Genomic DNA, 11,333 nt, shown 5'->3' on the forward strand with positions numbered 1-11,333 from the left:
TGAATCTTCTGGACGTGCCTTTTATTTTGCATCGTTCTTTTACGGTAGGTGAATGATTTTCATCCACGTTTACACAGTTTTGTGATCATCCTGCTATCATTCATTATAACCAAGGAGGTTTAACCACAGTCCTTGATGTATTCTTTCTTTCTTTCTATTCATACATCGTATTTTGACGGAAAAAGGCTATTTCTTGAACGGGTGACCATTTTACATATACGCAAATCTACTCTTATCTCCAAGCAGATGTAGGGTAGAAAATCGTAACTTTCCTGTAGAGGTTAGATGGCTGCCAACAAAAGCATCACGATTTTCTACCCTAACATCTGCTTGGAGATCTACCCTTCCGTTATGTTTCCTCTGTACAAACTAATGATACCCGCTCTATCTAAGTCGTCCCACAACTTAATCTCCATGTTGAAATCGTGGTTTACAAAAAAAGTGAATTTCTGGAAGGTGTTTTCGTAGTAGTGGTTGGTGTAGTTCCGCCATGTTTTTGTGATGAAGCCGTATGCGTTGGTGACGTCGCAGACGTGCACAGCCGTGAGGAGGGCCACGGCACCGGTGGACGGGCGGTAGATCGCCTCGAAGCGTCCGTAACCACGCGTAGAGTTCAGCCACCTGCAGTCAGATACAACAGTGGTAAAAGAGCGCCCTCTAGCAGCTAGATGGACGAATGCAATTTTGTCATTACGTACTTTCTACTGAGTGAGTGAGAGAGAGAGAGGAAGAAGGGGAGAGGGAAAGAGAGAGAGAAAGAAGGGGAGAGGGAAAGAGAGAGAGCGTTTGAGTATCAAGGTACTGGAAACTCACTTGTGTTTCAGAGGGAAAGAGAAAGAAGGAGAGAGAGAGAGAGAGAGAGAGAGAGAGAGAGAGAGAGAGAGAGAGAGAGAGAGAGAGAGAGAGAGAGAGAGAGAGAGAGAGAGAGAGAGAGAGAGAGAGAGAGAGAGAGAGAGAGAGAAAGAGCGTTTGAGTATAAAGATACTACAGTAACTCACCTGTGTTTCAGGTATGATAAGAAGTCAGGATGAAGCATTCTGAACCGGCTTGCCTTCGGTCTGTAACCGAACAACCCAGGCGGTCTGGGGTGGAACAACAGGCCAACGTCACAACGTTGCGTTTGATATGCAAAATTGAGTTTGCAGGTGTGTTCAACCATAGTGAGATGGTTCAACCAACGTGTACAGCATGCATTGTGGTCATGATCAGTGTTAATTGGCAATGGACATTATACAAAAGCTACGCAGGCATCAACCCGCTTTGACCGAGATAGCGGATGCTATCTGAAACGCCTGATCAACTGTTAACAGAACTTATCCAGTTTCTTGACTAGCTTTTCTAGTGTGTATCTGCTCACCTGGATGTCTGACCTTCATCGACGCCGTGGCTGCAATGTGGTCTATCTCACGGTACGGTTAGTCAACGTTCCTTTTCATTATCTATTCTATTTGGGGAAACGATAGCGCTACTTACGAGTTGCTGGTGTCTTCCCCTTTCTGTACCGGTTTCCATGACAACACGGCGTCCATAAACAAGTAATCCCTCTTGAAAGTAGGGATGTCGACGTAAACCGTCTCCTTGCATTCAAAACAAACAAAAACAGGTGTTTTTACTTATACCCAGGCTGGTTAGTCATGCATATATGTACCATAGTTGTTTTGACAGACAAATTGGCTACATCAACGTAACAGTATACTACTGGATGGCGATGGCATGGCGCTAGCGAGACGTGTGCTGCATTTTGCATTGAAATCGCAAGGCGGCGCTTTTGACCTTCCCTCACCGTTGTGTTTGGCACTTGAACGAAGCCGTATTTCCTGGCGCTGCGGAGGGCGTTTTTCAAGGTCGTGACGGTGTGGAAGTAGAAAGACGTCCGGGTGCCGACGTCCCCCTCAAAATCCTTCACAATAGCAGCATTCACTCTGACAACATCAAGATGTAAGTTAGAGCAAAGGGACACAAATATCACTTCTGTAACTTATAACTGTTAATCATTTAGTGTTTTGCTGCAGTTTGAGTTGGGTACGTTGAACTGGCAAATGCATCTGGGTGCCCCTCCCCCACGTAAATGTGATGTTGTATATGGTACTTCTCAAATCTGACGCCCCATCCTACCTGAATATGAAGTCATGAGCGTCTATTTCTTTCCCTTTTCCAGACCCCCTAAGAGTCCCTCCGTTTCCCACAACCGCACACCGTACAGGTGCGCCCCCTTGCGACACATTGAATAACGACCGATGAAGCGTGCCGTTGAAATGCTCTGCAGCAGACGCAACATCTGAAACAAATCGAAATCTTGGAATAAACAAACAATGCAAATGGATCTCGCGTGTAATCCAAACAACCGCATGCTCCAAAAGTATTTCTGAAGTCGTAATCCGTTTAGCATGTGGAGAATAATCAATGAAAGTCAACATCCTGAAACGTTGCACTTAACCGAGGGCTTATCTTTTTAAACCAGGATATTTGTTTTGCAGCGATGCGCCCTTGGAGTTTCTAAAGTCTAGCTGAACAGACAACGTTTGTTCTGTAATCTACCAAACAGTACTGCGGCTCAAGCTCAAGGTAGCAAATCATCCGACTGACCTTCAAATGAAACATTAGCCCAGCCGTAGGGTGGCCGGTATCGCTTGAGGCGCTCGTATTCGCTGAAGGTCACGTGACTTCTGGTCAGGAGGACTGGGATGTCCCGGATGATGACGTATCTCTGTGTAGGCGGTTGCATGATGGGAGTTGAGGTTGACTGATGTGCATCTAAGAACCTGACTAAAATAAACAAAGCAGAAACAGGTGTACAACTAGTTGCATACCTAACCCCGAACTCACGTGTGCTCCTTAATATAAATAAGCAGGTTATTTTTGACTTGTAATGCGTTCCAGACGTAACCGGAGTAATTTGAGGGTAACTGGGATAAATCTAAACTGCTGTTAATCCCAAAAGTCTGTCGCGGAGAAGTCTGGAATATTGCAGATTCCATTTGTTTAGGAGTTCTCTACGGTACATACGGTAGATTCAAACCACAGGTTTATTACGGGCGATCTCATTCGTATCTGATGTGATTTTGTTTAACATTGATTCTAGTTATGGTCATTTCAGTGGATGACAAGCACATGATATCAATCCAACATTTTGCACCGGTATACACTTGTACCAATTTGCCAACATCACAGAGAACAGGGTGTTTGTGCTTTCTTTCGCTGTCAAATTGAGACTTTTCCAACCGGCACAGTTATTCAATCTTGCGGGTTTTCTCTTTGTCGTTTTGTATTTCTATGTCATCATTAAAATCGTATACATGTAAGATGTAAGACCAACACCCCTATTACCAACTGAACAATCACTTCATTGTCTGCCAAACAACAAATTGTCAAGAGGATTTGTGACCATTTTTTATCCCGTGGTATTCTAGAGATGCTTGGCTTAGGAGTTATTCATACCTTTTCAATTCACCGAAATAACACAATTGTAGCAATACTCGCTAAGTGATGAGGTATAAAAGAATAAGAGGTCACGCTGTGTTTGGTAGAGCGGGGTTATCACAACAATAGCTTATAAATAATTTTCAACTTGCCACAGCCTTCCAAATACTACCGAACATATGGAATGTATTCTAGCTGTTTCCTTTTTTTAAAGATACTAAAGTAGTGGTGATAGATAATGACGCTGTGCATCTTAACTACGTTACTGTATAATTTCCATGAAAGTCAAACGTACACCAGCTTCCATGCACGTTACGTTACAATAAACAAATATGTATGATGTGAGAGTCTCAGACTTTAACAGGTGGAGTTGGTTTTGAGGACACGGTTTTCGGTTACTTTACTCAACCGGGTGCAAGGCCTCTGACCCCGATCTGACCTGGCAAGCACCCGCTACAGAGACATGGGTGATAGGTACAAGACCTCAGCAGGTTTCGATAGAGTAAAAGGGGGAGTACAAGGATATAGAGTTCTGGTTATGTCAGAAGGAGTTACCTGAGCTCTGTTCTCCCACGGGACGACTTTCTCCAAGGTTTCTTCTGGAGGATAAGACGTTGAAGTCTCCGTAATATGTCTCCAGCTCCAGAATGAGTAGACAGAGTAAGACAATGACGTTGCAAGCGATGCTGAGGATTAGACAGGCTTGCTTGACCTGAGCCCTGCCGACACTGTGGCTTAAGGCGCGAAAATGATGTCCCTTTCTCGTCATCTTATGACAGGCATCCAGGTACAATCTTCAGAAGATCCCCGTTAAAGATTTGGACTCACGGAACAGACAGACTCACATGACCCAAATAAGATAGAAATGTTTCTCGGCAAACCAGCAACTCAATACGTCACATGCTTACTTTGGATAAGAAAGAAATAAAGCACTTTGCTCGCGTAAGATCATCCATGACGTCAGTTAGGGCTGTTCCACAAAGAACACTCTGGCGGGGGTGGAGGGTGGCAATGTAAAGCCAGCTTTGTGACCGCCCATCTTGCATTTAGAAACTTGGATAGCTTCTTCTCTTTCTTTATTTAGGGGACATAACAATTTTAAAGATGCCCCCTCCCCCCGTCCCTACAACCACAGTACCACCTCCCTATACATTCTCAACAGAAAAGTGTTGAACAATATTTAGGTATTTTCGTGTAGGTATATAACGTTATAGTATAAGTCTAAACAAGCTGTGACCCCTATTGAAAAATCTAGAATTTGCTACCATACCCATACATACTCATAGCAGGTGTAACTTATAGCAGGTGTAACGTCCTGGCATGGAAAAGTACACCAGATCTCCGCAGCTGATCTGAACGCCGCGTGTACTGTACGGAAAGTCCGCCAGAGGGCGTGTCGTTAAAAGAAAGCTATTGTAGAACAACTACGAGTTTGTCATGTGACTGTCAGGCCGATCTTTATCTAAATCCAACTGATCATGTTCTATAACGGTGTCATCACCACGATGTATTTTCTACTCTAAGACGAAATATGCTTTTACAACAGTTTATATACACTTGCCTTGAAAGCCTGCCAGGCCAAGTACCGTCGCTGTGTGTACTTGTAACGTTGATGTTGCCGCTCACAAAATCAAAGTGCCGTATCTATAGCTAGTCAGTTTACATCAAAACATACATTTTGTTGTTCTGGAACACTCCGAGCATTGCTAACAGTAGCGCCAAACTACGAAACAACAAATAACACAAAATATGATGCCACCACCTTCATTCAATGGCGTTCTAAAATCTAAGTACGCTCAAACTCTCTCCTTGCCTTGACTAGTTGCGTACCTACGATTATTTGCCTCTCGGTCCAGTAACTTGACACCACATAGCGACCAAACTAAGTCTTACACTGTTTTTTTGGTGACGGACTTTCAGTATAATTACGTCAGAGGAGTTTGAAACGGTCAAATTTCTTTGTGACGTCACTGTTACTAGGCCAAAATGATCCAGCCTTCCGTGATTCGTCTTTTGATTATGACGTCATAAGTGGCCGGTCGCTGTGCATCAGACCAGACGCTGCGACCTCATATCTCCCGGCGATGTATCCGCGATGTCGCTCTACAGACTGGACGTCGGAGGAGCACCGTTAAGCCGAAGAACCAAATCAGACATCGGCGCTCACAGACCAAAATGTGAGTACCTACAGTACAGAAGAAACGCGCTACATCCCGAAGAGTCGAACAGTTATCCCTCCAGTGATTCGGACCTCGACGTCACCCACGGACGTCCTTCCAATTTTCAGCTCAGGCGTCTGAGCTCGGCACCTGGGCTCGGAATAGCGCGGCTAGAGAACGACAAAAATCGACTTCGTAGCATACGTCAACTTGCAGATATCACAGCGTCCGCTACAAATTACTCCAAAGGCCCGAACCCTGCTTTCGCAATAGATGACATTGACGAAGAAGAGGAAGACATTGCCGAAGAAGAGGAAGACATTGAAGATCAACGGTAAGGACTAGTACTGTTGTACTTCAGTGCAATCTCGTAACACATATGCATGCTAAAGAGATATTCTGAAGGGGGGTTCATTGAGGGCTTTTGTGTATATTCTTTTAAAACTGAGTTCATTTGGCGTTATTATGATATTATCATCAATTTCAACGTTCTAGAACTTCAGTACTTTCATCCTCGCCCACGAACTTGGCCTGAATTTCTTTGAAAGTCTAGTTTTCTTGATAAAAGAAAGAAGTCTCAACTAACGGTCTAATTCTGAGGCTATACATTTGTCACTGCTTGCATAGAGCATCTAAATTGCTTGCTGGATTGTGCCTTGTTACCACGTAGTCAATGGTTTGTCAATAACTTAGTGCAAATAAGCAGTATCATAACATAACGTGTATGCAAAAATTCGAGAATATCTTATAACAAGATAAAATTCAAATTTCTATAACTTGTTTCTAAAATATCGCATTGACACGGCAATAGGAAGACCCTGATTCGGGGTGTTTTTGGCGACGCATCAGGGGTAAAGACATTTTTTATCGTCGTCCCGTTTTAGGTCTGTACCGAATTCGAACGTCAACATGGGATCGATGGAGGACGGCCCAACCGTCGTGTTGAACGAGGCCGAGGAGTTGGCGGGAAAAGCCGATAATGACGTCATGGATGTAGCACAGAATGAAGACTGCAGAAAGGTTAGCGTTGAAAACAGAGGAGAGTTGAAGACTTTTGCCGTATTCGGTTGTTTTCAGTGTCTCTCTCCCTGTCCCTGTATGTATCAGATGTCATTGTTCGATTGTGCTGGTATTTGGTTTGTGGGTAGGTCAATCTTGAGGACATGAAGGCCAGGGTCACATTTGTTCCTCCCAGCAACTTGCCTTGGTACTGCAACGGAACCGCCGAAAAATAGATCGAATGTGTCTTTCTAAACAATACTAAACTAAACTTAAGTATACGCAACATATGTACGTGTCATCCATTCCCTTCATACATTCCCTCATTCACTAAAATCTCAATTTCATCATAGCTCTTTTCTAACATGTGACTTGAGAAATTGTTGTCGAATCAAACTACGTTTGTATTTCTTTCTCATACTTTCTCTTTCTCAGATCAGTTTCTCAATCTGGTTTCGGAGTTTGCAACAAGTCTGCTCGATCTTCCTAAATCGTGTGGCATCGTGTGGTGCAATCGGTAGGGCGTTTCGCCCAGAACCGAGAGGGCCGGGCTCGAAACCACTGCTATGCCCCGATGTTGTGCCCTTGGGAAAGGCACTTAACACGACTTTCCTCACTCCACCCAGGTGTGAATGGGTACCTGACTTTGGTTGGGGAAGGTCGTATTGAGGTCACCTGCTGGCACCGAATGGCAGCCGCTCAGACCCTTACGACAGTTCCACAAAGTGCAAGTGTGGAGCAAATATGTATCTTTTGTGTATTATGTGATTGTAAACCCTGCAGCAATTCAGCACTGGCTGCCATCGCACGGGTAATTTCTGACCAATAAACGATTACTATCATAACTAGAGCCTTTCTGTTTCGAAAATCTCCCTGTTCCTCCCCTCCACATCTGTTTGCTTGTTTTATGTTTTGTTTATTGATTTGTTATGATTTGGTAGAAGGTGACCTTTGGGTTCATGCCAGAAGACTGTGGGTCGGATCCAAGTCAGACGACTACTTCCCCGTTCGACAATAGTAACAGTAACAACCACAACAACAGTATGGACAGCGCTGACAGCAGAAATCTGAGAAAAAAGTCCCAAGTTGAAGACCGGCGCAAAAGTGCGTCCACTGTCCTCACGATGGAGCAGAGACAAGGTAACGCTTCAGTCATATCTCCAAACCCATGCACCACGGGTACCGGGTAGTTTACACGGGATGTTTTCTGTTTCACTTTCGGACGGGGCTCTATGGGCCCCCCAAGCGCTGTCTGGCTATGTTGGGGGCCCAGGGGATCCCAGGTTTATACCGTTCGCACCTTTTTTTATGTGGAACAACAGAAATATATGTGAGACAGTCTTAAAGAAATAAGACTTTAGGCAATAACAAAGTTGATAAACAGGTAAGGAGCCATGAAACGCATCTGGATCAAAGGCGGCTGGATTTTGATTTCAATTTATTGCAGTATAAAACGCTTGATTGCAAGAAAATAGAAATATAAAACGGAGCAGTCAACTGTGTACAACTGTTTTTTTTTTCAATTCTATTTTGCATACGTACTAGTCGGCGTATAATTTTTTTGGCTACCAACATGTACTCTCCAAGCAGATGTTAGGCTCCAGGTGGCTTTTGACGTGATTTGAAGCGTTTTTGCCAAGCTTGGCGACATAAAGAAAACAGGACAAAATAGATAGCCCGACAAAAACACCTAAAATCACATCAAAAACAAGCCGGAGCCGAACCTCTGCTTGGAGTCCAAGCAGAGGTTCCAGGAGTAACCAAAATGTACATAAATTATACAGTGTTGAAGTTTATTAGCTCTAATAGATATCGCCTCTTTGCAACAGCCATATGTTCTTCAAGGTCTGGTTTCTTCTCTTCCGGCAGCATTCAGGGAGGTGTTCGACCTTTTTGATCGCACGGGAGGCGGCACGTTCGACGCCGAGGAGCTGGACGAAGCTCTCCGGTCGGTCAACATCTGTGTGGACAAGGGCGATCTCGTGGAAGTTATCTTCGGCCTGGACAAAGACGGTGATCATATTTTGCAACTTAACGTTCCCATTTCGATGTATTAGACTGCAATCCCTTTCTTTGATATCGTTATCCGAGTTACTAGTTAAAGCCTGATTTTAATCGCGCTTCTAGTCAGCCGCCCGTAACCGCCAGCCGCAGGGAGGGGACATAAACCCCCGGACAGCTGGAGTTTGCGTTATACACTAGTTACTAGTATGTTAAACAGTAACATTGCTCTACTCTTTTTTCAGGAAATGGGGAGATTGACTTCGACGAGTTTTTGAGTTTGATGACCAACACAGACAGATTTCTGGAGAGTCTAGGTAAGTTGGCCATAGATGTGGTTTGTAGGACATGCAAAGATGCTATATTTGTCTGTGAAAAGCGTGTGTCTTTCTCTCTGTGTTTCCGCACTCCAGTTTCTATGTATGATCTGCCGGATGGTGCAGTGCAATTTCTGTATGTTCTGAGAGAGGGCGCTTACCAGCTAGGGGATTAAGTCTGCTATCTCTTCACGATTGACTTGTTTCAGAGGATGAGACAGACGGTGAGACGTCTGCCGATACAGACAGCCAGATTTTTGAGGACAGAAGACAGCGGAAGGAACGAGAGAGCCTTCTGTTCCAGGCACTCACACAGTTTATGAAGAAGAAGGCCATCGTTGGGATAGGGGAAATTGTTGGGTAAGTACTGTTTGCTGAGCACAAAAATCTCCATTTCCGTAAGGCAAAACATCACAACTCCTGTATTGCTAAATCAGTACTAGTAGTACAGTTGAAGTTGTATATGTAATCACAGTCACGTGACATGCAGAGCTGTTATAGGTAACGTTACATGTACTGGGTATGGCTAATCCAGGTTCAACCAACATGGCGGCTGTGACGTCATATGCAGACACTGGTTCTCGTCCCTTCAGGTATTTCCGTACGAAGTACAGCAAGGCGCCCCACGTAGTGGGACACTACGCCGCCGGAGCCAGGCTCATAGGGCTCACCGAGAAACAGCTGCACATGCGCCTGGAGGACCTTCACGCCAGCTCCAAAGGTGTGCCGAAACAGTACTAGTAGTCTCCGCTAGATGTCGCTTAACGGCTCTGAAGTCCAACCACTGGTGACGCATTTATACGTGTAATATTTGGGCTTGCCACTCTGTAGCTAGTGTTGTGTGCCTTTTTTGGTTTGTGTTACGGAACTGTAGTTTGTGTGTTCTGCCAGAGGGCGCAGTGCAGTTTCTGTGTGTTCTGCTAGAGGGCACAGTGCAGTTTCTGTGTGTTATGACAGAGGGCCATTATTAAGCCGCTCATCAATGTCGAAAGGTTATCTATTTGTAGGAATACTGAATTCGTATATTGAATTTACCTGGACACTAGAGATTATAAAGATCTCCTCCATGCGGTGATTACATTGGAGTGTTGGAAATATTTTTTTGCATTTTCAGAACACGACTCGACCAGCCCCTATGCACAACCTCTTAACTACAAATTCTGGTGGCCCACACTGGAGAAAAAGAAGAAGAAGAAGAGAGAAAACTGTCACAGTAGAATCCCTCTTGTCCAGTTCAGTAAAGATCACAACCAACACAATGGACATGTCAGGAAAGAACTGGTTAGTAAGATCATATGTTGTTATTGTTCAATCGAATCTTCTTATTTTTTTGTCATAAAATTGTCACACCGTCACAATAAAGTATAGAACATATTCCATCATACTGAAGAGAGTGGCACAGCATCGAACGCTACCCACCATATCATTTGTAGCGTTGTGGTTCATTTCAAGCAGCGTTTGGGTCAGATAGCTGAAGACGACCGAGTGATTCTTTGAGTTAAAGATCAGTGTATGCTTCATCAGGGGCATCTTACATATTTGGTTGTGATATGATTGAACAGGCTAAATCCAAGTCGCTGAGCGACCGGAGGAGGGGTAAGGTGGGTTGGCAGAGCCCGCGGGTCCGCCACACGGAGCTGAAGCTGCCCATGATGGAGCTCGTTAAACAGCAACAGGACAAGCTGAGACGGGATCAGTACCTCAACTTCGACGACTTGCCACTTCTTCGGAAAAACGTAAGAATGGTTGATGTTTCACACCTACTAGCAAATATACATATATTCAATTATATTCTAGGAGTAAACAATCATCACAGTGTGCGAATAAGTAAATATATCATTCGTTCCAGCAAACAGCCCGGCCGGGCCCCGGTTTGGAAATGTGATCGTAGCATAAACGATAGTTAAACCCCATATATTGATAGACGGGAAATGTTTCGGGAAATGTTATATTTTCGACCAATAAAATAGCAACAAAGCACGTTGAGTCGTTGACGTAATATTGAAAACTATGAATTTGGACGCACTCATCTGCTATGTAATTTGGCCTACGCAGGTGACGAACGCTACCAAAAGCTACTACAACATGCTATGGTACGCTCGCACAAAGGAATCCAAACGGCACTGGGAGATTCTGGACACAAACAGTATTCAGTCAGAGGTATCGTCTTTACCTTACTTTTCTTCACGTCTAAGACGGTAAAGAAAGGCTCCTTTTGTTTGTAGCAGTCTTAGACAATTTGATACCGACATGTTAAATAAACAACGACATTGAATGATAGTTTTAGAGTCTAGAGTGTGATGGTAGTGCCTTTTTTTCTGTTTACGACTGCTTAACTTTTAGTTCAGCACCAAGGACGGGTATATTACATATTGTAGAGTGGTAGTTTTAGTGCGTTATGTATACATATTCCAAGTTCAACTGCAGTATGGCATCG

At 44.1% G+C, this 11,333-nt stretch overlaps 2 protein-coding genes across 2 annotated transcripts in view; one reads left to right on the plus strand and one right to left on the minus strand.

Annotated features, from left to right (window-relative positions):
* Window positions 1–5,493, minus strand: LOC136421099 (alpha-N-acetylgalactosaminide alpha-2,6-sialyltransferase 2-like). Its single transcript, XM_066408248.1, has 9 exons — window positions 5,481–5,493; window positions 5,255–5,308; window positions 3,976–4,019; window positions 2,587–2,707; window positions 2,116–2,278; window positions 1,784–1,922; window positions 1,474–1,577; window positions 999–1,082; window positions 1–621 (listed from the first exon to the last, which is right to left on the minus strand). The coding sequence occupies exons 1-9, from the start codon at window positions 5,491–5,493 to the stop codon at window positions 339–341; spliced, it is 1,005 nt and encodes a 334-aa protein (XP_066264345.1). The 3' UTR covers window positions 1–338.
* LOC136420585 (uncharacterized) overlaps window positions 1,164–11,333 on the plus strand; it is an 11,166-nt gene continuing 996 nt past the window's right edge. The window contains exons 1-11 of the mRNA XM_066407593.1: window positions 1,164–1,409; window positions 5,401–5,913; window positions 6,464–6,599; window positions 7,520–7,718; window positions 8,448–8,591; window positions 8,825–8,896; window positions 9,106–9,256; window positions 9,490–9,617; window positions 10,011–10,177; window positions 10,459–10,632; window positions 10,952–11,056. Of these exons, the coding sequence (XP_066263690.1) occupies window positions 5,516–5,913; window positions 6,464–6,599; window positions 7,520–7,718; window positions 8,448–8,591; window positions 8,825–8,896; window positions 9,106–9,256; window positions 9,490–9,617; window positions 10,011–10,177; window positions 10,459–10,632; window positions 10,952–11,056 (1,674 nt within the window). The 5' untranslated portion in view covers window positions 1,164–1,409; window positions 5,401–5,515. The remainder of the gene's footprint in view (window positions 1,410–5,400; window positions 5,914–6,463; window positions 6,600–7,519; window positions 7,719–8,447; window positions 8,592–8,824; window positions 8,897–9,105; window positions 9,257–9,489; window positions 9,618–10,010; window positions 10,178–10,458; window positions 10,633–10,951; window positions 11,057–11,333) is intronic.

This window comes from Branchiostoma lanceolatum, chromosome 15 (assembly GCF_035083965.1).
Source record: "Branchiostoma lanceolatum isolate klBraLanc5 chromosome 15, klBraLanc5.hap2, whole genome shotgun sequence".
Taxonomy (NCBI): domain Eukaryota; kingdom Metazoa; phylum Chordata; class Leptocardii; order Amphioxiformes; family Branchiostomatidae; genus Branchiostoma; species Branchiostoma lanceolatum.

Bases quoted from the DNA above. Each gene is read 5' to 3' on its own strand.
- LOC136421099 (XM_066408248.1), bottom strand. The intron at 4,020-5,254 runs GTAGGTACGCAA...CTTATCCTCCAG, and splicing joins GGACCGAGAGGCAAATAATC to AAGAAACCTTGGAGAAAGTC. The intron at 1,923-2,115 runs GTAGGATGGGGC...TGATGTTGTCAG, and splicing joins GCTCATGACTTCATATTCAG to AGTGAATGCTGCTATTGTGA.